Source organism: Drosophila arizonae, chromosome 4, assembly GCF_054131065.1.
Source record: "Drosophila arizonae isolate 15081-1271.41 chromosome 4, UAZ_ARI_1.0, whole genome shotgun sequence".
Classification (NCBI taxonomy): domain Eukaryota; kingdom Metazoa; phylum Arthropoda; class Insecta; order Diptera; family Drosophilidae; genus Drosophila; species Drosophila arizonae.
Window position 1 is genome coordinate 5,603,542 of NC_142924.1, and position 27,232 is coordinate 5,630,773.

The 27,232-nt window shown below is 39.2% G+C and overlaps 3 protein-coding genes across 5 annotated transcripts in view; 1 reads left to right on the plus strand and 2 right to left on the minus strand.

Annotated features, from left to right (window-relative positions):
* Positions 1-14,492, minus strand: part of Eip63E (cyclin dependent kinase Eip63E) — a 133,048-nt gene extending 118,556 nt beyond the window's left edge. Inside the window, exon 1 of one of the 2 annotated variants that reach the window (XM_018007479.2) lies at positions 13,139-14,492. In XM_018007479.2, the coding sequence (XP_017862968.1) occupies positions 13,139-13,286 (148 nt within the window). In that variant the 5' untranslated portion in view covers positions 13,287-14,492. The remainder of the gene's footprint in view (positions 1-13,138) is intronic. The other variant, XM_018007478.2, reaches the window with a different exon arrangement.
* A 4,014-nt stretch (positions 14,493-18,506) lies between these two features.
* ImpE2 (Ecdysone-inducible gene E2) lies at positions 18,507-20,221 on the plus strand. Its single transcript, XM_089468419.1, has one exon. The coding sequence runs from the start codon at positions 18,645-18,647 to the stop codon at positions 19,965-19,967; it is 1,323 nt and encodes a 440-aa protein (XP_089324545.1). The 5' UTR covers positions 18,507-18,644; the 3' UTR covers positions 19,968-20,221.
* Positions 20,222-20,729: 508 nt separating this feature from the next.
* The window catches only part of LOC108613776 (uncharacterized), a 43,659-nt gene continuing 37,156 nt past the window's right edge, over positions 20,730-27,232 (minus strand). For both annotated transcript variants that reach the window (XM_089468412.1, XM_089468411.1), the window contains exons 5-6: positions 25,238-26,436; positions 20,730-25,182 (exon numbers count right to left, since the gene is read on the minus strand). In XM_089468412.1, coding sequence (XP_089324538.1) covers positions 23,812-25,182; positions 25,238-26,436 — 2,570 coding nt within the window. In that variant the 3' untranslated portion in view covers positions 20,730-23,811. The remainder of the gene's footprint in view (positions 25,183-25,237; positions 26,437-27,232) is intronic.

Below are 27,232 nucleotides of genomic sequence, written 5' to 3' on the forward strand. Positions count from 1 at the left end.
TGCCATAAAAGAGATTTAGTTTTAATCATATACTAATTAGAGAAAAATATGCTTAAAAAATATTTTAAAAATTTTGTCAGTTAATAGGAATATTTAAAGATGTAACTATTTAAATTTTTATTAAAATATATTTTTATTTATATATTTAGTTTCTATATTTTTATGAATTTTATTTCACATCTTTTAATAAATTCCCTCAGCAAAATCTGTTTGATGCTCTATCATTGTCAAACATTTTTTGCTATTGCTTGTTGTTGTTGTTGTTATCTTTGCCCTGTCAGGTTTCGCATTGAATTGCTCGCCCCAGCCTTAGCTCCAGCCACAGCCCCAGCGGCATTGGCAAGTGCAAACAATTATCAAGTATACGCCACCTGCACAGACGTGCGTCAATTGACGAACCAAAATTAATTGAGCGCACTCATGAGACTGCCAATTAGCAGGACAGAGCAAATTTATAGACCTGGCCAAATGAAATGCCGCAAATCGAGCCTATATACATACATATATATGTGCGTTTATACATAAAAATCAAACATAAAATAAGCTCATATTAAGCTGGCTGTCAGTTTGGTGTGCGGCAGATGTGAACGCGTGTCCAGCCCATAAAAAACACGCTAATCAAATGTTTAAGTGGCAAATGAAACACGCATATATATATATATGTACATATATATAGATTGAAAAAATGTATCTTTTCCTCAAAAGTATTTTCCGCGTCGCTAGCGAAAAATGTCAAAAATTAGCAACGAAAATAAATGAAATGAAATGTGGGCGGCAGTCAAAGCAGAAATCGAAAGAGAGAGCAGGAGTCGCAAGCGGCAGGAGTCGGGCAGCTGCGAAAACAGTTTCTATACAAGTAAAGAAATTGGGAAACTTTGTCGCGCGCAAAGTTTGTTGTTGTTGTTGTTGGTTTTTTTTTCTCGTGCTTTTTGCTCAACTCTTTTGGTTTTTTGGTGTTTTCGCTGCGGTCGAGTAATTTGCGCTATCTTTGCGTTGACAAAAGACAGCGACAACAGCAACAACAACAACAAGAAGAAGAGGAAGACGATGCAAAAGAAACTTTTAACAAATGGTCATCATAATGTTGGCAACAAAAAATAAGTAGCTCGCGAAAAAATTGACGCTAATTTTGACAATAATTTCGCAGTCTCTCTAGCTCTCACTCCCTCCCTCTCTCTCTTTCTTTGTGTCTTTTGGCCAACTTCAATGATGGCTAATTAAAAATCTCAACTGCCAGAAATTTGGTAACTTTATCAAGTCCAACGGGCAGAGCAATTAAACATTTCGCCTCGTGTAGCGCTCTCTGAGCTCTTCGCATGTTTGTTTGGAAAACAAAAGGCAAAAGATATTTCTGTTTTCATTTCTGTAGCTATCTCTTGCGCTCTCTATCTCTTTCTCTATTCGGTTAAAAATAGCTCAAGCAGCTACCAATAATATCAAAAGTATCTGAAAGATGTGTAGTGCATATTCCACTGACAGCGCCAAGTGCTTTTGTTGTTCCGCATGTTCTATCTGTTCTCGCTGTCCGTCCGTCCGTCCGTCTGACCGTCTGTCTATCTGTTTATCTGTCTGCCCGTCTGGCTAACAAACAAATGGAAACGCTCAAGCAGCAGCCGCTGAAAGCAAAAGTTGGTTGCCCACGCACAGCTAAAGCGGCCATAAATGTTGCGGGCGTACGAGGAAGCGGCCACGGCTAGCAGGAGGCGGCATTTGGGTAAGCAAACAAATTACAGCCTCCAAAAATGACAGCTGTAGACTAGAACAACTAGAACAATGACAACCACAAGCAACACAATAACGCTTTTGACTATACCATTCAACGATAGAGAGAGAGGGAGAGAGAGAGAGGGGGAAAGTGAGATAACAAAAGAGCGTACAGCAAAAAGCTTACGACTCTGGCATACCTCGTGCCGAGTTGACTTTTCTTATAAACCTTAGACAAGTGGCATATGCAGAGATATAGTTGGTTTTTGTAGTTATTATGTGGGAAAAGCATAGACAGACAGGCAGTCAATGAATATCTTGGATGAAATGAGGGCGATTCAGTAAAGTACATTAGAATTTCATCCATCTTCCCTTGCTAAATTTTCATGTAAAACAAAAATGTTAATGAACATTTGGAGCAATGAAAATTGAAGATTCAATTTAATTTCCAGCTACCAACTTAACTTATATAAAAATTGCTTACTTCTCTTCAGATTTTACTGATAACAGAGAATGATCGATGTAAAAAGTAATACAAAACGAATCTAAATCAAAAACCTATCAATTCTCTTTAATCGCTTCACATTTTAAATTGAAGCTCTGTCAACAAATATTCATGAGATATTCCACATTCCACTCTTACCTCGGCCCATTCACAAATAACTGTACAGAATTAGCTTGTTACATTACAACAGGTAGTTCAAATTCATTTGCTGAATTGAGAGCCACAATTGATTTAGATCACATATAGCACAACAATGTGGCAACGCCCTAGATTACAGGGTAGACTGAACACACACACATAAGCACAATACAAACAAAAGCTAAAAAAGAGGCTTAGAATTTTGGCTATACAAAGCTTCGTCCTTGCATAGGAATGCTAAAAATAAGCTGTACGAACGGCCCATTGTTAAAGGCGTGTAGTTGGGGGCGTGTGTGGGTATGTGCGCCTGTATGTGTGTGTGTGTGTGTGTGGGCGTGGCTGAGCAAAGCGCAATCAAGCGGAGATGCCGAATTTTTCAACTATAAAACGCATGCAAAAAACTACAAAAAACGCCAAGAGACGAAGCAACAGCAGGAGAAGGTAAAACAGAAATCATAACAAGTAAGAAAACTCTAGTCGAGAGTGCTCGACTAGATACTACCCTGAACCCAACAAATAAAAATGCTCATTTAGTATGGCTGAAATTTCAATTTCGATGTATTTAAAAATATAAATAAAATACCAAACTCATTTAATAAAATATAAAAATATTTTGAAATAATTAAAAAAAAATTAACATCAGTTGCACCGATCGGGATTCGAACCGCGACTCCTCGGTCGAGCGTCATGCTGCTAACACACTAGGCCACCTCACTTCTGCTAGTGGCGCTGGCAAAACTCAAATAGATTCACTGCTGCAGCGCCATCTACCAAAACTAAATGAAACTAACTGCTGATGTGATTCTAAGAATCTGCTAGAATAACCAAACTATTAAAAACGCACATAAAGTATAGTTAAAATTTCAATTTCGGTGTATTTAAAAATATAAATTAAATAGAAAACGTATTTATGAAAATATAAAAATATTTTGAAACAATTAAAAAAAAAAACATCAGTGTTGCACCGATCGGGATTCGAACCGCGACTTCTTGATCGAACGTCATGCAGCTAACACACTAGACCACCCCACTCCTGCTGGTGGCGCTGGCAAAACTCAAATAGATTCACTGCTGCTGCGCCATCTACCAAAACTAAACGAAACTAACAGCTGATGTGATTCAACGAATGTTTTTGTTGTAGCTGCTGCACGTGCGTTTGTTAATTGGCCAAATATTTGATTATTTTTTATTAATTTTTGACTGAACGGAATTTAATGAAACTTTCAGCATATGATCTACATATTATATTGAATATTTGAGAAATTTGAAAAAAGAAAAATCATTCACAATTAGATATAGAGGCACCTGATTTGAACTTGAATGTTTTTACTCGATAAAAACATAACGGGATGATTTATCGAATTTTAAAAGCAAACTCGACGTCCGCGCTGTATATACGGTCATTTTAAAAAAAAATTCAAGTCTCTAGCTCTTATATCTTCGGAAATCGACGCGTTCAAACATACGGACAGACGGACAGACGGACAGACGGACAGACGGACGGACGGACAGACGGACAGACGGACAGACGGACAGACAGACAGACGGACAGGGCTAAATCGACTCAGCTCGTCGCCCTGATCAAGAATATATATACTTTGTGGGGTCTGCCACGCCTCCTTCTGCCTGTTACATACATTTCAACAAAACCATTATACCCTGATTTCCCATTTTCAATGGGTTCAGGGTATAAAAAGAATGTGGGGGGCGTGTGGCCCATCCACAAATGGCGAGGCGAACAACAGAAGCAACAGCAACAGCAATACTCATAAAAATTGTTACGCACATTGAGCAAAAGGAAGGCGCGCGTGTTCTGCCAAAGGCGTCCACGCGTCCACCTGATGCAAAGGCCCAAGGACAACGACAGGACACAGCTGTTACTGGCATTGTGTATGTGTTTGTGTGTGTGGGTGTATGTGTGTGTGTAGGCCTCGAAATTTCACCAAAGAACAAGCGTAACAAATTCAAGCATTACAATTTATATATATTCACTCGTTTCTGCTGCTGGCAGTAAAATTAAATGAAAATTGTTTCGCATATGTAGAAATATGGAATTAAGTGGAATAAAAATATAAATAAAAATACATACATATATGCATACTAGATAGATATTTGTACATCTGCTTCTAGAGTGCCACTGCGACCAGCGAGACCGTTTGCATTCACATTTACATTTGCATTTAATTAATGTACATTAAATATTTACAAATTGCATTAAATTACCGCACACGGTGCGAACACACACCCACACACACCCACAATGTGGTTAGCGGACTAAAGTGTGGTCTCCATCTAACTGTGGCGCACTTGCTGCAGGTGGATGCAGCGAGAGTTGCAACTGCGGTAATTGTTTGCTCCACATATTCGAGTGGATGAGCGTGGGCCGGCCTCTTCCACTCTCCCTCTCTCTCTCTTCTTTCTGTCTGTCTGTCTGTCTGTCTCTCTCTCTCTCTCTCTCTCTCTCTCTCTCTATCAGCTTTTGTCTTCCTGCTCTACTTGCCGCTGTCTGTCCATTGTCCAGCATTGCATTTCGCTCGCGTAGGGCAAAATTTTAGCTGCGAGCGCCCGCTCGCTGTGAAGCTTAAGCTCGAGCTCTGAACAGCCAACGGACAATGGAATTTATTTTTGTTGTAGAATGTGAAATTATATTTTTACATTAAAATATGGCTTAAAAACTAACGAAAAACTAACAAATTTTAGTCATAACAGAAGTCATGATAGATGGAAATATAAAAGTTACAGCAATAAAGCTTCTACATAAAAATTGTTAAATATCTGCTTTAAATATAATGCCATAATATAACCATATAACAATATCCATATGGTGATTAAAAATAATTATTAATTATTAGCATATGTTCCAACTAGCCAAAGTTAAAGTTATCGATAACTTATCTATACCAATATATTTATATACGCCTTGAGAAATATTTTTCAAGAGATTATGAACTAAATTGGTAGGTTAACGTAAATATTACTTTGGCTAATTTATTAAACTTCATGTGTAATAACATATTAAATTAAAATCAAAATCAATTAAATATTTCAAAATATTACTTTGGTTTATTAATCTAACTTTATACGTAATAATATTTTACATATTAATAATATTAATAAATTAAAAATCAAAATTAGTAAGGTGGAGAAATATTTCATATATGATATGTAGAAACATAATACTTTATTAATATTTAGTCTAAGGCCTATAAAACTACAAATCAACTATAGCTTCCTCTGCTTAGCTTCCACTTTAACCACTATAAAGAATCTAATTTTCTGCCCCCTATTTACCCATTTCATGCCACTGTCCCTCTTTAGTTTCGCTTAAATTGCAACATGGCAGAAATGCCACGAAATGCCCGCTTAATTATTTCGAGATGCTTCGCGAATTACACGCGATTTTGGCAATTTGGAAACGGTGGCGGCTGCCATTGACATAGAGACTGATTAAAACCGAGTCGATTGCCATTGGTATGTATGTAAATGTGCATGTAAATTTTAATGCATCTACATACATATGAAGAGAGGGAGACAGAGAGAAAGAGAGAGAGGCTCTTGCATTTCGTGGAACTGTCGATGCGTAACCAGTGTTAATATAATTGCAACGAATGGGCGTTCGCAGCGGCCCATTTGGCCTATTTGGCAGTCGTGCGTCAGGCATGGCGGGGCGTGGTGGGGCGAGGCGAGGCAGTCAACTCAATCGATTCATTGCGCCTCCAGGCGCAGCAGATGCCAAATATGTAAAATGCAAAAAACTTTATATATAGACACAAAGTAAGCTCTCTGTGTGTGTGGGTGTGTTCATGCAGCAGCCACTCAACAAAAGCGCTTTATCAGAAAACGTAAAAATTCAAATCAAATACATTTTTTTTTTTTTTTTTTTTTTTTTTTTTTTTTTTTGTGTCCATTTGTCCATTTGAGGTGCGAGGGCATTTGATGACAGCAAAACGAGCGAAACGTCAATTAAAAATTGTACAATAAAAGAAGCAACAGAAAATGAAACAGCAAAATGTTGTTAGGCAACTGATGGCAGCCGCAATAGGCGGCGATACGTCACAGAACATTCAAATTTATTCGCGTGGAAATTGCGCGCTAATGAGCGAAGCAATAGGAAGTGCAGCCTCGAGGATCGCGCGTCCACAGCATCCGAGTCATTCATCGAAGGAGCGCTTGTTGTGACAGCTGAACGAGTTTGGATGCGACCACGCGCCATTTGATTTATGCCAAGAGGCGAATGCTGGACAGCTGGGACAGGTGGGCAGAGTCGACAGGGTGGGCAGGTGGGCTGCCCAACTCAAGAGATGCAAAGGCTGATAGCCTGGGCAGCCCATCGGCTGTACGCCTTAGCATATTGCATATTTTCGTAATCAACTTCCAGCAATAAAAATTGTAATGAAGCGCGCTACATAAAGCGAAACGCCAGAATGGACATTAAAGGCGAAGCAGCAGTGAAGGGCGCCCAAAAGGCGGCGCATGGAGTGCGGACGTCAAAGCATTTTATGCGCGTAATTAGCAGCAATTAACGAAAAAAAAAAAGAAGAAGATGAAGCCGGGGGCAAAGGCTGAACTTAATACGCCAGATATTCAATACTCTTGAGCAAAGGCAACAGAGCAAACAGAAATTTGCAGCAAAAATACAGCATGAGTCAGTGTCGGAAAGTGCATTAAAATTTGATTTCATATCTAGACGTTTTAATACTTTCTTTGTATATATATTTAGATAAGATAAAATATTTGTATTTATTATTGATTTAGTTAGTTTTATTTAATTAATTTATAAAAAATTGAATTGTCTGCATGTATTAAAATTAAAAATTTATTTTAAACAATTTGAATTAACATTTACTTAAATTTTATACAATTTTATATCACAAAATTCATTTATTGTGTAATATCCTTAATTTTCTTAATTTTCTTTAATTTGTTTATTTATTTTTTTTTTTCTTGATTATTCCTTACAAAGTCAGTTCAGATTCTTCAATTTATTTATTTAATTTGTTTAAATTAATATCATATCAATAGATATTCATAGTGGAATACCCTTATCCTCATGTTTGCTTTGTAACACTCAAAAAATATTATTATCGCCCTTAACTTAATTACTTCCGTCTTCTGTTCCCACTCTAATGCCTTCCCCACAGTACATTAAGGGTATTCCCACTTCGCTTAATTGATATTATCATGACTATGTTGATGTCTATTTTCTTTTTTCATATTTTTTTTTTTCTTCACACGCCTCAAATGATGTTTGCAGAATGCAAATTACGCTAAGCGAATTAGCGCGAGAGCGTCAAAGTGCAAGACAAGACCAGGCCAAAAGGGAACAGGTGAAGCAGAGCGACAGGTGAGACAGGTGTAATGGAATGTGAGACAAATTAGTCGGCAGCGGTTGAGCTGAGCTGAGCTGAGCTGCTAATGTGGCATCTGGGGGAGCTGCACTTTAATTAGAATCATGAGCTGCATACCAAATTTAGTGCAGAACAATCGCACGCTGATAAAGTAATTGAGTAATTACGGCATATGACTCAAATTCTGACAAATCGCTGAAATCTAAAGTGATTAACAATTGAGGCTATGACATTCAAGCGTGCCTCATTTGCTAGAGCGCATTACGTGCAACTATCAAGCATTTCAAATTAGTGCAAGGTGAAGACAATGAATGAAATGCAAATTATTGTTATTAAAGAATTACGAATATATATGTGGAGAATGTTGTAGAGAATGATGTAGAGAATACATCTGTGATTTTTCTTCTCAATTGTCTTCTTCTCTTTTGTCTGCTCTGTTATCCCCTCACCTATTGCATTTGTATTATATTTCTCTTGTCTAACCTAGCTGATCTTTTATATTTTGTTCTCATATTATACCATTTCTCTTGGTTTCTCCCCTCTCCTCTGCTCTTGGCTCCTAGCTTTATACTCTTCTTTTCCCTTCTCCCATCTTCCCCCATCTCCTCTTTTTTCTGCACTTAACTCTATTCTACTTCTCTCCAAGCTTCTCTCATCTGCCTTTTTCTCTCATTCCCATTTTTTTTTTCTTGACTTCTCTAGCCCTACTCCTTTTTTCTCTCATCTCACTTTATCTTCATTTCTTAATATGTGATTTACAACTAGGAAAGAAAATCACAATTTACAGTCAACATATCTTATCATTTTGTGTTCCTGCTAATTATCCTCTGCGACTTCGTCATACTTCAAGACTAAGTCGTCAGCTGAAACTGTTGTTCCTTGGCCAACTCTAATGGCCATGATAAATATACCAAGTGCAGTGCGTAATAAAAATCTAATCGTGCTGACAATCAGCACATTTGAAATTAAATTTAGTCAGCTGCCAAGTGGCAGCTGTTTTTGACTGCGCCGCTCCGAGCGACAGAATTTGTAATAAAGCAATTCACAAGTGCAACAGTCGCACACGGCAGGCAATTCAGCACAAATTGTTGCAACAGACTATGCCACAAATCACAAAGAGAGAGAGAGAGAGAGAGAGAGAGCTAGAGTCTGAGTGAGTGCTAAAGGAAGCCGGACGACGAGCACCTGCCTGGGCAATGGAGCTTTAGACATGGACACGGGACATGGGACATGACAAACTGCCGCCACTTGCGAGGCAAATGGCATGCCACATGAAAAATGATGCCTGGCCGAGGCGAGACGAGAGTCGAGTTGAGTTGCAAAAAAAAAAGAGCATAAAAAAAGAACCAAATGCATTTGCCGAATGAGTATTGCGCCCGTGAAGTGCAAACTCACAAATGCAGCGCCCAGCGGAAAAGTTTCCAAACTTTATTCCCACCCAAAACAGGCAAAAGGCAACAACAAGCAAACACCCAAACAGCCAACATTCAATATGTTTGCAAAATATTTACATATATACATATTTTTATTTGTTTGTGCTTTCTGTTTTTGATTATTTTTATGCCATATTAGCTATAACTTTTATTACACTTTTTTAAACTTACTAATTGCACATTTTTGCATTATGAAGCGGGAGGGGGAGGAGGAGCAATGGATTAGGATTGGAGAGAATGGGAAGTTCTATGGATTCAAGTTGTGCATTTAAACAGACATACAAGCATATCTACATATACATATGCATATATCTATATTTTCACATGTCAACATGTATATAAAATATACGACTAATTCTTATTTTTTATATATTTTTTCTTTTCTTCTCTTTTTCTCTTAATTTTTATGTTCATTAAATATTGTTTGAAGCTATCTGCAGTTTAATTGTTTTTCTTTTGCTTTTGCTTTTTCTGCTGATATTGTTGGAATGGAATTATAAAGTGTAGCTTTATATTATTATTGTTGTTGCGGCTGTTGACTTTTTTGCCGTTGTGCACTAATTGAAAACGGCAACAAAAATAAATGAATAAAGGAATGTACGTGTATTGGTCATAGTATTTGCTCTAGGTAAATGCTTGCATTTGCTGATAAGCACGAAATCACAACTGATAAAAAACGATACAGTAATAGTTGTGGTTATGCATACATATATTTATATATGTAAAAGATATATATATATATATATATATATATATATATATATATATATATATATATATATATATATATATATATGTATGTATGTATGAATGAGTACGATGATGTTGTGCTGATAAAGCATACAGATTGTACCGCCAATTAGTTGTGATAAACGTTGCGAGAAAAGGGCCTCAAATAAGAGGAATTTTTATACTCGTTCACAAGGTGAAAGGGGTATATGGGTTTTATGAAATACACAGCTGGCAGAGCGCACTTTGCACTTTATATGAAGTTTAAGTAGAGACTTGAAATATGTGTTTGATGCTAGGGTCGTGGCAAATAGGGAAATATAATATTTTGCATAAGATAAACACAAGTACATATATATGGTTCTAAAGACTAGAAATTTTGAATATATATTATGATAAGACCGCATGCTCTCTCCTGAGGCTCACCAAAAATAATTTAACTGTCTTGGAATCATAAACGAGCATTAGATAGTCGTGAATATTCTTATTTCTTATTCAAGCCCAAAAAAAAGGTCTTTTTCTGAATGCAGAAAGATAAGAGATATAAGATAATTAAGAAAAGGGTACCAGAAAGGAATACAATAGTACAAAGACTGTGACAGTTTGAGGCATATAGCAAGAAAAATTTGTCATAAATTGCATTTGCTGACTCAAACATCTAAAATTATGCTGATTAAGCTAAAAGAACGACCCAAAATCTTTGCTCTATCAGTAACTAAACAAGTTTGTTCCATCATAATCAAATGATTTCCCAAACTTTCAACTTTAATAGAAATTCCTATTTAATAATTAAATTTCAACTATTTCAAACCTTTAAACAATGCCCTATTAAACGACACACATTGAGAAAGAAAAAAAAAAAACAACTCATTATTATTAATGAAAAATTCCAAACGCAACGATTTCAATTATTCACACAAATATGACAGCTATGCTATCAATAAACGCTATAACTAATTAAAATTGTTTGTGAAGCTTTGCGGCAAAGAAAAAAAAAGGAAATAATTTTTCTTGCTTTACTAAAAGACTTTCAATAATATTTCTATAAATTAATTAATTAATCACTGAAGCATTAAAAAGTCAATTAATAAACAATTGTGGCTAATTAAAGAAAATTCATATATAATATATAGACTTATGTATATGTTATATATATCGGCAAAATATTGCTAAAGCTTACAAAAAATACATAATCATTTGTTTTTTTTTTTTTTTAATGACAGTGCATTTAAAACTGTAAGCCCTGTTGCCTTTGATTAACGTGAACACGAACCGTTAGGTTGTGCCTTAATTAAATAATGTTTTATTAATGATTTCAATAAATTCAGTCATTTTGTTGCTGTTGTTGTTGTCTTTTGTGACCATCGATGAGATTTGCCTTTCAGCCGCTGCTTTCTGCACACAAAATATATATATATATTATATAAGCAGGTTTTTCTCAATTGGCCTTTGGCATAAGCCAACGCAAAGGCAAAACCCAAAGCCAAAGCCGGCCCAGAAAACAGCAAAACAGCGAGCAGCGAACAACAACCCGGCTAAACCGCACAAAAGTCGCTCTGACGGTCGCAGAGAAGCAAAAAAAAAAAAAACATTGTTATAGGAATGCAGTAGCCAGAGACGACTTAGAAATGCTCTATATAAACTGAAATATATATCGAGGGTATTCATTCAGTAAATTTATTATAGCCACAATAGTCAAGTGTAATAGCTTAAAATGTGTTAAAAAAATAAAATAAAATAAAATTGTATACTACTTGTTGCAATAAATTTTAATAGTTATAAAATATTACAAAATAATAATAATAATTCAATTAATATTTAAAAGCATTAGCCAATAAACTGCCAAAATTTGTTTGATATTTTCATATTTTACATTTTATAAATTTTAAAATTTCTTTCAATTCTACTGCCCCCGCATTTCCATTATGCATCATAACTTAGTCGAGCATACCCCAGCTGCACAGCTGTGTACAGAGTACAAATGCAAACAAGTAATATATATGCATAAATATGTGTGTTTATGTAGTGGATATATATCCATTTACATATATATTTATATATTAAACAAAAATGTAGGTTTCCGTTTCTTTTGTTTTGTTTATGTTCACTTTTCTTCTTTTTTTCTGCTGCTGCCGCTGCGTGTAAAATCAATAATTGCGAGCGGGTTCAGAGGTGACGACAACTTCGAAATGCTTTTGACCTTCATCACAAAAGCCTTTTGAGCGCTTTGGCGACCTTCCACACTGCGAATGGCCCCGCTACGGTCCTCTCCGCCTCACCTCACCCTCAACCCGTGCCCCTTAAGCCAATTAAATTTATGTCTGTGCGTATTTTCTTAACTTATTTTGCACGCAAAAATACTTAAATGTTGCTCTCTGTTTTTGTTGTTGTTGTTGTTATTTCTGCTGTTGCTCTTGCCGGTTTCTGATTTGTGCGAATTTTACCTTTTTTTCTGTTTTATTCGTTTATTTTGTTGCCACTTCCCGGCCGGCTGGCTTTTAGCTTGATTCTCGATCATTATTTTTGTTAGCCCATTTGTTGCTTCTTTCGCGAATTTCTATTTCGCCAGCTAATGCCATGTTTTCGATGTTGTTGGACTTAATTAATCAACATTTTACGACCAGCAAGCGAAAAGTTAACGCTTCTTCGATTTCACACGCGTCTCACGAAAACTTACGTCAGACAGAAGTCAAAAGTTGAATCTATTTCTCAGTAATTGATATTGGATAATAAAATTGAAGCCCAAATACGATTTTTATTACGAATTTCGTTTGATCCAGATGAGCGTGAGAGGGAGAGAGAGAGAGAGAGAGAAATTGAAGAGTAATAAAAGAATTTGCGAATTTTAATTATCTACATGCTCTCATCTCATATTCGTGCTCTTTAAATGGCTCTCTGAAGTCTGTTGATAATTTAATCCTTCTTCATCATCTCCTTGCTCTTATCTATAACCCTTCTCTCTCTCTCTCTCTCTTTCACTCTCTCGCGCGCTCTCTCTCTCTCTCTCTCTCTCTCTTATTGTTGCATTCATGCCTTCTTCACTTCTTCACTTTCCACATCAACAAGCCAGATCAATATATACTATATTCTAAAGTCCACTCGACATAGTTTTGCAGTCACTGTACTAACAAAACTGTGCTGCACTTGCCTTGAACTTTAAGGCGAATTCGAATCAAACGAGGCGAATTGCGAAATTTTCGTTTCGACATTTAGTGGGTCAGCAATATAATAACGGTATATAGCAAGTACATTTTAAATGTTTTATTTTTTTCTCAACTTACCATCTTTAGCATTTGTTGCTGTTGTTGTTGTGGCCATTGTCGGTGTTGTGCTGGCAGAGGAGGCCGATGCGGACGCCGACGCCGCAGTCGCTGCGCTGAAGAATGTTGTTGTATCCGCGGCAGCTGAGAGACTACGCGAGCAGTGCATTAGTCACGTTTCTTATTGTCGCTGTAGTTGTAATTGTCGTAGCTGCGGCGGCTGCTGCTGCTATTGCTGCAGCGGCTGCTGCTGTTCTCGTTGTAGTTATTGTTATTCCTGTTGTTGTTGTTGCTGTCGCAGACGGCGACGAACTTGAACTCGCAGCCGTTGCCGTTGCGCCGCGCTGATAAGAACTTGTGGCGAAAAACGCTCGACAATAACCGTTAGCAACACACACACACATGCATAAATCAACAACAAGAGAAGCGCGCGCGACTGTATGTGTGTGTGTGTAAGAGCGAGAGCAGGAAGCAGCACAATGCACGGGACTAAAAACGCAAACAAAGACAAATACAACAACACGCAACCAGATAATAATTTCTTTTACGATTTTTTTTTTGTACTTTTCTATTTTACTTTAATGGTTTATTCGTGGCAGCAGTAAGAAGCGAAACGAAAAACACAAGAAACGCCAATTGGGGCAACAGCAACTGCACTTTAATTGATTATTTGTATTTCATTTAATTTCATTTTCTTTATCAGATTTATTTAACATATACAAAAATTAACAGAGCCAACAACGTCGACTGCGACCGCGACCGCGACGTCAAGTGATGGCGATCCCGTTGATTGCAAGCCCAATGCTTTTGTTGTTGCTGCTGTCACACGCACGCACGCACACATACAAACACAAGCAGCACACACACAAACACACGCGAGTTTACGAACAGCAAGCACATGAACAACAGTTGTTGTTGTTGCTGTAGCTGTTCTTGTTTATTTGGTTGATTTTTTGAAGCCGCATCGAGTTTTTTAATAATTTAATTATTTTGTCTTGAGCACGCGCTTAATTAATTATTGTTATTATTGGCACTTTTGTTGCTTGCTGCGCTTGCTTAATTGGTTCTTCTTGTTGTTGTTATTGCTGCTGCCGTATCTGCTTCTCTTGTTGGTGTGGGCGCACGCAGCACTGCGGTTATTGTTGCTACTGCCGCTGCTGCTGTTAATGTCTACGCGCACTTCACTTTCGTGTTGCGTTCTAACACACGCGGCTTACGCACACATTTTTTTACACATTGCACATGATTTATACAATTTATTTATTTATTTAACAATTATACTGAGGCGAACGCGCGGCGTTGATACCTATCGATAGTTTTGCAGCCTCTAACTAGAGAAGGGGACGGTAGCAAACTGGCTGTTGTTTGCTCAACGTGACTGCGATGCTAATGTAAATATGCGCTCTTATGTTAAGTTATGTATGCTGTTAAGTATCGATAGCTTGCTATGTAAAGGCGGCGATATTTTGGAGTGACCATTTATTTACTAATCTTTTAAATTTGAATGTGGCATCAGCAGAATTTTATTTTATTCCTTGCACACTTGTTTTAGCTACAGGAATATATTTAATAAATACTGTTTTCTTATTACGAGAAGCAATAGACACTGCAGTCTTATAAGAACTAAAGGTCGTATCAGCCAATTAATAGCCGAATATACACTTTTCTTCATAACATAACAGAGCCATTTTGAGTTTAGCATTTGCGGCACTGAACAATGCCAATATATTTGATACAATAAATGATATGGAATTATAGTATTTATCGTTTGCCATTATCTGTTCGGAATTTTGAATTTTATTAATTGGCGTTTATAATTTATTAGTTTTAAAATTTTTTAACACCATCAAAGCGCGCACATTTAACAGAATTACAGCTTACAGCATACGCTGTGCAGATCAGCTTTTGATAGTTAGCTATCAATGGCACTGTTAAGCTGCTAGCTATGGCAAAACAAACCCTACTGCTGGTGTCCGTTAAATTTGAAATTTAAATATTTACAAGTTTAAAGTCGAATTTGTGCTATAAATTAACACCTCTTTGTTATATTTTAAGCTTATGCCAGTCAATTGGGCATTACCTTGTGCCTGCATATTCCCTACACTACAACTAAAATCTCTTTGTTCAATCGCAATTCGTGCTGAATTTTTTGGCACAACTTTTTTATTTATTAGCCCCACAAATGTTTTTTTTATTTATTTTTTCCGTATTTGCTTACTGACCTTGACAACTGAAGTACAAACAGAAATATGGCACAAATATTGCGACAACAACAACAACAATAGCAATATTGAAAATATTATGTTAAAAATTTGCGCTTGTTGTTGTTGTTGTTGTTGTTGTAGAGATCTGTTGACGCCTTCCCATTTAGACGTTATTTGCATGTGCTTTCATTGTGGTTGTTGTTGTTGTTGTTGTCATTGTTGATATTGTTTATAATTCGTAGACCGCACGACTGTCAAGTGAAAGTTGCCACCGTTTGCTCACGGGCCACGCCCCATCAAAAAAAAAAACCGCCCACAGAGCTGATGCGTGTCTGGGCGTCAAGTGAAATATGTGAGCGAGGTGTTAATTTCATTTAACAATTATTTTAGCCCGTTTTTTTATTCACCTTCGTCAATTGTATTATTGCATAATGTTTGAACGACATTTGTGGCCAAGAGAGTGTGGGTATATACACATACATACATATATGTACATAAAATTTCAGAGAGCCAAGTTAATAGCGCACATTAAAATCAAGTTAATGGCAAATACAAATAAACTCGAACTTGTTCTGCTTGTTGCGGAAATCAATTAAGAGACGCACAAAACGAGCCAACAGCAGCACCACCAGCACCACCAGCACCACCAGCACCACCATCAACAACAAGTCTATAAAAAATCAAAGCTAATGTCAATGTCCTTTAGCCTGGCTCTGGCTTTGCTTTTAAAGGGCCAACGTGAAAACGAGTTCCTCCACAATTGTCCAATTGGACTGCCGTCTGATTGGCTTGCCAATTGGACTCGCTGGCAATCTGGTCAAGTTCAGCTAACAACAGTTTTCGTTGCCAGTAAGAGCTCTCCACAAATTTTCTCTTCTTTGTTGCGCCACGCCCCCACGCGCGACGCCCATTGACCCATTTAACTAGACTTTAGTTGGAAATGCATCTGCATCATTTGCATAAATTAGTTTTCTTCTTCTTCTTCTTGACTAATAAATTACTAATGGGTTTCTATTGTCTTCATATGAGGGAAATTGAAAAAACGCATCGAATTGGATGCAGAGCTCCCAATTTGATGGCGATGATTCTGATTCGAAAACCCTTCTACAGTCGCTGCAGCTAAAAGCTAATTGGATCTAAAAATAGCCAGCACTTCGAGCTGGTTTTCTTCGTGTTTGGCCAACAAAACTCGTTTCAAAGAACCAACGAAGACCCAAAGAAGAGCCAAAGACTTTCTTGTAAGCATCTTGTCCATCTGCATCTGGATCTTCTGCTGCTGCTGCTGCTGCTGCTGCAGCATCTTCTTCTTCGTCTTCTTCTTCGGTTGCTGTTGCTGCTGCATCGAGAGTGAAAAACTGGCGTGTGCAGCGGCGGGCGGAGGTGGGTGGCTGGCTGGCTGGCTGTCTGGAAAATATGCTGAGATCTCTGGTCCGATCGATAAAAGGCATTCAAACCAGTTGCATAGTGGGACAAAATGCGTGCTCAACGAGCACCACATACAAAGAGCGCACAATGTTGGATCTGCTGTAAAATTAATCGACGATCGTTAATGCCCAGAACAAGCTGGCACAATCCAGGGACAAACCTTGACGAATATCAAATACCCTGCTGGCAGTAAGTGAAACAAATTTATTGATTTAACTGATCTGCCTCATTATGAACATAAATCGGGTATTTGAAAGTTAAAGAATCGATTATCTAATGGGCATCTATGTATCTCTTGACATCAAATGTTAAGCACCCAAATATTCGAGCAATGCAAATATCTCTAATTTGATCAATATCATTATAATATTTATATAATAATATTATAATATTCATTAGCAAATATTCATAACTATGATTATTATTATATTATCAACAAGTTAACAGTTCATTGCTTTTATCATTACTATTAATATTATTAATTACGGTTAGTAAAATTCCTATTATTATTGTGATTATCATTATTGTTAATAGGCATTAGTATAAGCATTCGCATTGTCAGTACATTTGTATACTTAGTCATTAGTATTAGCATTGACAGGAGTAGTCTAATTATTTATTAATTATTTTTTCTTATTAATTTGTTTTTTGTTTTTATGATTTTTAATTCAATTAATTAAAGTTAATGCCCATTAAATTTGGTTTCTCAATAAAATAATAATAATGAATATTGCATTAGCATTCTCATTAGTCCAATATATCATATGTAATATTATAAGAATTAGCCATAGTATTAATGCTGGAATTATTGCAAGTGCTTGCATTATTAGTCATTAGCCTTAGTATTAGCAATAGCATTAGCATTGAAATTGTCATTTACATTCTTATTATAGACATTAATATTGTAATCAATCAATAGAATCGGCCCATTAATATGCATTTCTATTAGAATTATCATTATCATTGACATTGACAATGGCAATGACCATTAGCAAATTCATTAACAAAATAAATTTCTGTTCCTATTGTTCTTGTTATAGTTATTAATTGTTAATTAATAAATCATACTAAATAAATATGAGAAGCATTACGATAATATCTATCATAAGCATAAGCATTAGCATCATTATTATCATTCTCTTCAATCTTATCATACATATGATTATATTTTACTACCAATATCATTACCCCATTACCATTTGTATTATCATACTTAGTCTTAGCCTAGTCTAAGCCAGCACTAAACCATCCACTCCCTCAATACCCTAACTTCAAATCGACGGCCAGAAATAGAATTTCGCTCCCACCGCTTATCAAATTAATGATCTCTAATTTTAGCCACATGGCTACAGGCCCTGGCCGCCGCTCGTAAAAGACAAGCAAACCCACTCAGGCTCCAATCGATCTATTAATTAACCACAACTACAACATAACTACAAATACAATGAAGAAGAAGAAGCAGTGTAACCTTGATCGGTACAATTTTCTAGAATCGGCCACGCCCCGCCGCCCATAACAAGTACAGCTCCTTAGAATTGGCCAATTATGGTGGCTGCAATGCAAAGGGCCAACTGCAATGCCGTCCTCACCTTCGCCTGCAGCAGTTCAATGACATTTAGCACAAAGAATTGGCATCGTCTTCACTCGATCCGCGGTGTCTTTGCCGTTGCTGTCGCCGTCGCCGTCGACGCCCGCTGCGGCAGCGTCGTTGTCGGCGTTGGCGTCTGCGTCGACATCGACGCGTGTATAAATGCGTCGAGGCTGAAGAAATTTCACACAGTCGTTGCCGTGAGGCGCTTGCGTACATCAAGCTCAGCAGTTGGAAGCCGAAGAAGAAGAAGAAGAAGAAGCAGTAGCAACAGTAACAGCAGCAGCAGTAAACGAAGAGCAAAGAGAAAATGAAGGCAATTGCTTTGGTGTTACTCTGCCTGGCGCTGGGCAGCCAGGGACGTGTGCTGCAGCCAGCGGCGAGGGAGGCGCTCGACATACCCGTGGCCATAGTCAAGGAGGAGCCGCAGCAGCTGATCAAGGAGGAGCCGAAACTGGAGCAGGAGCCGAAGGAGGAGAAACAAGTGGATCAGGAGAAACAAGTGGAGCAGGAGAAACCAGCGGAGCAGGAGAAACCAGCGGAACAGGTGGAACAGCAGGAGCAGGAAGCCAAGACGCAGCTGCCCCAGGCTGAGCCAGAGCTCAAAACAGAGCTGCCCAAAATTGAGGAAGAGCAGAAGCAGGAGAAGGAGGAAGCTCAACCCGCAGAACCTCAACCCGCCGAGCCTCAACCCGCAGAGCCTCAAGCCGAAGCACAGCCCATTCTCAAGTCGCAGCCCCTGGAGGCCGCTGCAGAGCTAGTTGAGTCTGCGCCCGCTGAGCCAGTGGAGCAGCAGCAGCAAATTGACGATGCCGTGCCACACGTTCGCCAAGCCACCCAGGCCACGCCCACCCAGCAGAGCAGCACGCAGCAGAACTTTGTGCAGCAACTGATCCAGAACTCGCCCATTGGCCAATTCCTGAACCAGTTCAACGGACAGCAGCAGCAGCAGCCGGCAGTTCAGGCTGATCAGGTGGCCACGCCAGCACCCACGCAGCCCGGTTTTCTGAATCCCAGTGCGGCCATCACCTCCGCCCAGAATGCGGTGCAGAGTGTGGTCAACAGCACCACGCAGGCCTTCCAGGGCATTCAGCAGTTCGCCACGAATCTGGGCACGCAGTTCCAGAACACGCTGTCGGGGCTGACGGGCCAGCAGCAGCAGAGCGCCCAGCCGACCACAGTGCGCCCGCCCGGACCCATTCAGGCCTTTGTGAACAATGTGTTTGGCGGCGGCAACAATGCAACGGGCGCGGCTGCAGCACAGCCACAGCAAACGGGTCCGCTGCAGGGCATCATCAATTTCCTGGGCGGCAATCGGCCACAGAATACACCCGCTGCGCCAGCCGCGCCAGCCGCGCCCGCTGTCACCGAGGCGCCCGCCAAGCCCGCTGTGGCCGACAAGCTGGAGCTGGACAACGAGGTGGCCGAGCAGCCCGCCGAGTCCGAGAACGAGGTGAGGAGCAGCGCCGAGGCCACCGACGACTCCTTCGAGGAGGCGGTGCCCGCCAACGAGGTCATCGTGGTCAACGACGACACTGGCGCCGAGCGTGTGCCCAGCAACAACTCCGTTGAGCCAGAGATCGATCCCGAACTCGCTGCCGCTGCCACTGAGGATGGAGCCGTTGCTCTCTGAGCGCCGCTTGCTCAGATCAGCTCCAATTCTTGCAGCTCGCCACGTAGCATTGACTGAAGCCATTTTCATCGCCATTTTTCAATCCACAGAGAGAGAAAAGGAATCAAAAATGATAAAGAGACAGAAAGAGAGAGAAAGCAAACGAAAAAAAACTTTCCATAGTTGTTTAAGTGCATGCAAACAAATTATTTATTTCATTTTCGCAGGAATTTATTTTTAAATAAAAACAAAACATGATACAAATATATAAAAAAGACTTTGAATTTCTCATTTTTACAAGAATTTATTTTTTAATAGAGACAAAAAAAAATAAAAATAAAAAATATAAATAGAAAATCTATATATCTATATAACATATAAAATAAATATAAATATATTTTTTTATATTTTTATTTTTGCAGCAATTTTATTTTTAAATAAAAACCATAGATATTATTATTTAAAATAAAAATAAAATATAATAAAGGTAATAATAATAATAATACAAAAATATTTGTTTATTATTTATTATTATTATTATTATTTTATTTATGAAAATATATATTTTCACTTGATTTTTATTTAATTTTATTTATTTATTTATTATTATTTTTATTTTTTTTTGTATTTATGAGCATATTAATTTCCTCAAATATTTTATTTGCGCTTGAATTTATTTATTTTTAACAATTTTTTTTAGTATTCCCCATATACCTTTTTAAACACATATATGTATTTCAAACATATATATGTATATATTTTATAAGACAATTAAAACACCCATTTCTTTTTGTCAAAAATTATTTCGTATTTATTTAATTTGTTTCGCTTTTTGTTTAGTTGTTACACATTAAGGTGGTTCGATAGCTCAAAAATTGTTTATATCAAACTAGGCGCAAAATATTGTACACTCATATATATATATAGTATAATCATTATATTATATAAGGCTAGATTAGGATGGGGAGCTTACAAAATAAATACTCAGCAAAAAACCACTTAGAACTAAGCTGTGATTGGGGGAGGGGGAGGGGTAAGGGGGTGGGTGCTCGAGAGGAACAACTTATGCCCAAATATTTGCGCTAAAATTATCTTTATATTATTTTAAGTTGTCTCTTCTTCTTCTTCCGTTTATCGAAATTCCATTTCAAAATTGTTTTTGCTAATAATCGTAGGCTGCCTTTTCAAAAAGTTCTTTGAGCTCGAGAATTTGTTGGGAAATAATTCTACTTAAAGTTAAATGCATAGCTTAATGTGGGGAGAAGGGATAGTGGGGGAACTTTTGGAGCAGTGTACTAAAAAGTAAAATGGAAATTTGTCATCTTCTTCTTCTTCATCTTTGAGCAGCGAGTTGAATGAGTTTTAGCATAGATTTGGGTTCTGAATATGTTAGTTTTGATTGTGTTTGGATTTATTCATATAATCTTTACGTGTCTTTCGAAGAACATTTTCAAGTCTTTGTGTTTTTCTTTCTTTTTTTTGTGTTTTTAGTTTTTTTTTTTTTTGTTTTTTTTTTTTTTGATTGAACAAACTTAGCTGAAATTATACGAATTAAGTTAGGAATCTGCAACAGATTGTTCAGATAGTCAAAACCTTAGATAAGTTCAAGCAGTTTATTAAGTAGATAATAGTAAGTTTTATATATGCGTGAATTCGATCTAATTAAACGTTTAGAATTAGGCCAAACATAACAGTATTAAAGCATTTCAGCATATTGCATTTCGCTCAGTGTATAGGTCATATATATGTGAGTCATATATGTATGTATATGTGGAGTTATATGTATGTATTGCATGTTATGTAAATATAGACGAGTAAATAGGCATTTGTTTTTGTCGAAATTTTGATTTGAATATGGGATGGATTATAAGATAAGTGTTTTTGAAGCCTTTGAAAGTTATGTGGGTCGGGTATACGTGGATATATATATATATCTGAATATGATTGCAGTATATATGTATATATATATATGTGTGTAAATATATGTATGTGTGTATGTGTTCAGATACGTATGCAAATGTTAGTTGACTGAAGATTACATTTGTTTCTCTATATATATAAGAATAGAGCTGTGTATATATATATATATATGTGTGTGTGTGTGTGTGAGTGTGTTATGAAGGTCATCTAATGGGCAGGAATGAGTACAGTTGCTGCAAATTTTTACTAAGAAGGTACAGTACACTTGTATATAGGTTAGTTATAGAGCGGCTGCTATATCGTAGAAGCTAACATTAGGCAGGTTCTTGGCGGCTTTATTCCAACTTAATAAATACATATATAGAAATTTCGAATAGGTTTTTTTCTAGCTTCGGTATGTTTTGTTTTCTCTTTTCACTTTCTTTTTTTGGTCGCATTTTATAAAAATAAAAATTTCGTTTTTCATTTACTTTTGTTGTTTATAATTTTCCTTTTTGGTTTTTCGCTAATAACAAATATTGCACAATTGGAATCTAGAAAATATAATGCGCTTATCAAATTACATATATATATATATATAGCCTAGGCAGATACACATATATAAATCTATATATATGGTTGTATATTAAATGGATTGATTAACATGCAGACACCAAAAGGTAATGCGAAAATTTGAATATCATATGGAATAATCATATGCTTTTTATCATATATATATATGGTATATATATATAGGCTTTGGACTAGCTGGATCAACGTGGCGTTGGGCAGAGTTATGAGCTGAGAGAAAGTAGTGAAGGGAAGACTTACAATTCGGCTTGTCTGTGTGTGTGTGTGTGAGTGGAATAGTTGATAGATGTGAAAAGCTTGCTCTATAGTTTAGTTTGTACAGTTTATACAGCAGAGGGAAGACTGAAGTCAGACGAAGAAGAATGAGTTACACTCGGAGAAAAAGTCGTGGAAATATAATTGTATTTTTTTTTTTTTTTATGAACCTAAACTTAGCAGATATGATAAAAAAGTCATACGAGTACAGCAGATTGTGAAGGTCTAAACAAGTATTATAATTTTCCTATATGATATAATCATCTAATTATAATAGATAGTTTCTAGCAGTTTGAATAGTTTGAATAGCGCATAGGAATCTAAAAACTTATATTTTGGTTGCTAGTTTTTATGATAACTATACGTATATCGTATCGTAGCCTAATATAATTAATAGTTTGTCTCAATATCACAAAACTTAATTAGAACTGCAAAGAATCAAGTTTGGGGCTGATATCTTGAAATTCGAAAAAATTTTAAAGCGAGATTCTAGTTTCTAGTTTCTATCTAAGAAATTTATACGTAATAGCGCAGTTCGATTTTGATGAAGTTGTTTAAAGATATCCCAAAAAATACAATACAAAATTTTATCATATTATATCATCTGGTTGTTTCTGTGAGATTTCACTTGTCTCAGAATGTATATGTACATAGTTTCCCTATGTTTTGATTAAGAATTAAGTATTTGAAAACAAAAGTAAGTTCCGTGAAGTTTTAGTTTTGAAATTGTTATACTCTCAAATAATATTAAATTACGAAATATCCGACTTTTTCTCCAAGTGTATAAACCTAAATATTGTGTATTTATGTAGTATTCCAATGCCACGATGTCCATTTAGCTGCATTATAAGCGCAACTTTGCGACTGCTCAGCTAGCTTAGACGTACTCAAATGTATTACAGACATATACATACACATATATGTGTATATGTGTAATACATACATATATATATCGTACATTAACTATATAGTACTCATTAAATTAAAGATTCTCTTATAAGCATTGCTCCTGGTTAGTATCTGGCGCTAAACTAGAATACAATTTGGTTTATCCATTCATCCATCTATCCATCCATCCATCGATTCATCTATCCGTCCGTCTCTTCGTCCATCCGCTGGCCTATAAATTCGTTTCAGTTCTGTGCGGAGCGAGGACACCTGGCGCGGCAGCCACTGCACCGCCGGGCGTGGCCATGCGCACTCGCTCACCCACGCCGGGTCCCATCAGGCGCGTGTGGCGCAACAGACGCGCACCGCCGGGACCGCCAGCTGCACCAGCACCCACACCCCCTGCCGCTGCTGCTGCAGCTGCTCCCTCCGCTCGCATCGACCACTCGTTCTGCTTGAGCAGAAACTGCTTCACATTGTACTCCATCTGGGCGATGTCCACGTGCTGTGTGGTCGTGTGCAGCTCGGCCTGCACGGAGCGCGTCTTGTCCGTGTCATTGGGATAGTATTTGTAGTTGAGTATATCACACGTGGGCTGTTCGGGGCACTGCAGGGCCGGCGAGCCGGACGACGAGCAGCCCTGCGAATCGGCCGGCGTGGCCGCGGCTGGCACCATCGTCGTGGTGTAGGCCACCGGCAGGCCGGATCGCGTGGTGCGCCTGTAGTAGGTAGTGCAGAGCTCCGCCTTTTTGGTGACCACAGTCGCTGCCGCAACGGCCGCCTGGCTGACGGTCGTCGGCTCGGGCAGCGAATTGCTGGTGATGTCTGTCTTGGGCGAGAGGGAATCCTCCGTGGATTTGCCCGCATCCGCATAGCCATTGGTCAGCTGCTGTGGCGTTGTCTTGTAGCCAGAGTCCACGCTCAGCTTCTCTATGGATATGGAGTCCATGCGATCCAGCGTGGAGTACGACGACTGCCGCTCCGTGCCCGAATTCGAGTCGCTGGGCAACGTCGGCTGCTGCAGCGCGCGCTGCTCCAGCTGCTGCGTGTTGTGCTGCACCCACTCGGCGACGCGATTCAGCTGCTGGCGCCGCAGCAGAACGCTCTCCTGGTAGTCGATGGCATCGCTCAGTGAGCTCGAGTTGGCCGAGTGCTTGGGCGAGCCAGCCGGAGCAGCAGCGGCAGCAGCGGCTGCAACTTTAGCTGCTGCACCGACTGCAGCCACTGCACTCAGATTGGCCGGCTCACCGGCTGCTCCACTGGCCAGTGCCTCGGCTGGCAGCACCTGAGCCTCCAGCGGGCCGCCTTTTTCAGTCTCTTTTAGCTCCACCTGCGGCTCCAGCACCGGCTGCAGCGCCACATTCTCATGCGGCATGGCCGAGCCCTGCCAGGCCTCAACCGCTGCCGCCGCATTGCTCTCCTTGGAGGTGATGATGTCCTTGCCATCGTCGAGCTCCTCGTCCAGCAGGCGCTCGCGTCGCTTGTAGATGACCGGCACATGCGTCTCAATCGACTCCAGATTGTCCAGCAGGATGTTGCTCTGCCCGTTCTGCTGTATGCGCATGGCACAGAGGCGCGGACCGCGATACTTGGGATTCTCGGCCTGCAATGGAAGAGGGTTAGATTGGCCATATGATATATATAATGGGGCTATCTACCTTAATAGTCTTGATGAGATTCCGATTGAAGGTCTCAAACATTTTGGCGCCCTCGCAGCTGCTGGTCTTGTTGCTCCACAGGCTCTGCACGCTGCCCGAGTTCGTTGACTTTAGCTGGGAGGAACAGCTGGCAGTGGCAGCTGCTGCTGCCATGGCTGTCCCAGCTGTCCCAGCTATTCCGGCTGTCCCGGCTGCCCCGGCTGCTCCAATGGCCACAGCTGGCTTCACTGGCTGCGGCTCACACACATCCTCGGGCTTGGTGGGCTGTGTGCTTGGCGGCTGCTCGGCCTCCAGCAGGCTCGGCTGCGATATGCCCGCCAGCAGTGGTTTGCTGACCTCATCCTCCAGCTCCTCAGCCCCCGCCGCCGCAGCTGAGCCGACGCCCTCAAACTTGTTGAGCAGCTGCAGCGCCGTGCCGCCGCCATCGAGAAAGCGTCGCTGATATGCCGTAGCCGCAGTCGTGGCATTGCCCTGGCGCAGTTGGCCCAGATTGCTCGTCTCCAGCAGATATTTCTCGGCCGCATAGGCGCCCAGATGTGTGGTTGGATACATCAGCGTCGAGGTCGAGGTCGCCGTGCGCTCGCACAGCCTGTGATGGCCCAAAATGGGATTGACCATGAGATCATCTTTCTTGGGCGGCGTAAACAGCTTGTCCATCTCATTCAGATCCGAGACGGAGCTTTTCGTTTCCGATATGACCGAATCGCTGCTCTTCACCAGCTTCATCAGATAGGGACTATTGGTCCTAGAAGGCGAATTCAGATTGCTGTGGCAGCGCAGGCAGAGCTGAGTCAGCGGCTCGTTCAGGCTGCGCTCAGTGTGGGGCGTCTGCGTGGCCACCGTATAGGAACGGGAGACGTCTGCCAGCACGGTCAGATCCTGTTTGCTGCACTGGCAAGTGTCGCAGTGCTTCACATCGTTCAATTTCAGCTCATCCTCCAGGAATTTGGCCATCACTGTGGGTGAAATCATGTCTGGATCAGCATTGTTGTTGTTGTTGTTGTTGTTGGTCTTCGTTTGACCATTGAGCGTTTGGCTGGAGCTGAATTTCGAGCTGAGCTTGCTGTTGTTGTTGTTGTTATTGTTGATTGTATCCTTTGTGCTGCTATTGTTGTTGTTGTTAGTATTATTATTGTTGTTGTTGTTGTTGCTCTTCGCTGGCGTTGTTTGTGCATTGGCTGAATTGCCATTAGTGGCGTCTGTTTTTGGGTGAGTCAGAGCAAGAGAAGAAGGGAAAACAATAAGCAATTTAGCAGACAATCAGCTCTAGAGCTGGGGCAGATAATTGGGCATATGTAAACAGATTTTCTATTTTCTTTATTTCTATTGGCAATATTTGTTTAGAATGAATCAAACTGACAGATGGCAGGCAGTAAAGTTGGCTTTAGTAGATGGACACGACTTCAACTCTGAACAACTGTTCGATTGAGCAAAGCTTATAACTTAAGTGATGCCTAAGGTCATTGAAGTTACTGTACTATTATTAATCTATTACTGCTTAAAGTAGGCTTACTCTCGTACATACATAACCTACTTTTTAGAGCAATGGGAAAAAGCCCTAAAAATCAGCTTCGAGTGAGTCTTCGAGTTAGTTTTCCAGCTTGTCTATCTATACCTCTAACTCCTTTCTTTTTGTAGATATGTCTCTCTCTTTCTCTCTCTAGCTCACTCTGACTCCCTCTGGCTCTATCTCACTCCAACTGTCTCTCGCTCTATCTCTCTTTTACTTTCTATCTAACTCTCTCTACTCTATCTTCTCTTCTTGCTGCATTATAAGGCCTTTAATACATACATATAGAGACATACACACAACTCACACATATACATATCAAACACACACACTTTCAAATTCCAATCATAGGCTAAGAATTTAATTATAAACCAAAGCTATGAATGCTTCGATGAAATTTTATTCGTTTTAATTAGCCAAGTTTAATAATGCTGTCAGCCATGATTCAATTGATTTGTTGCATATATATACATACACACACACAC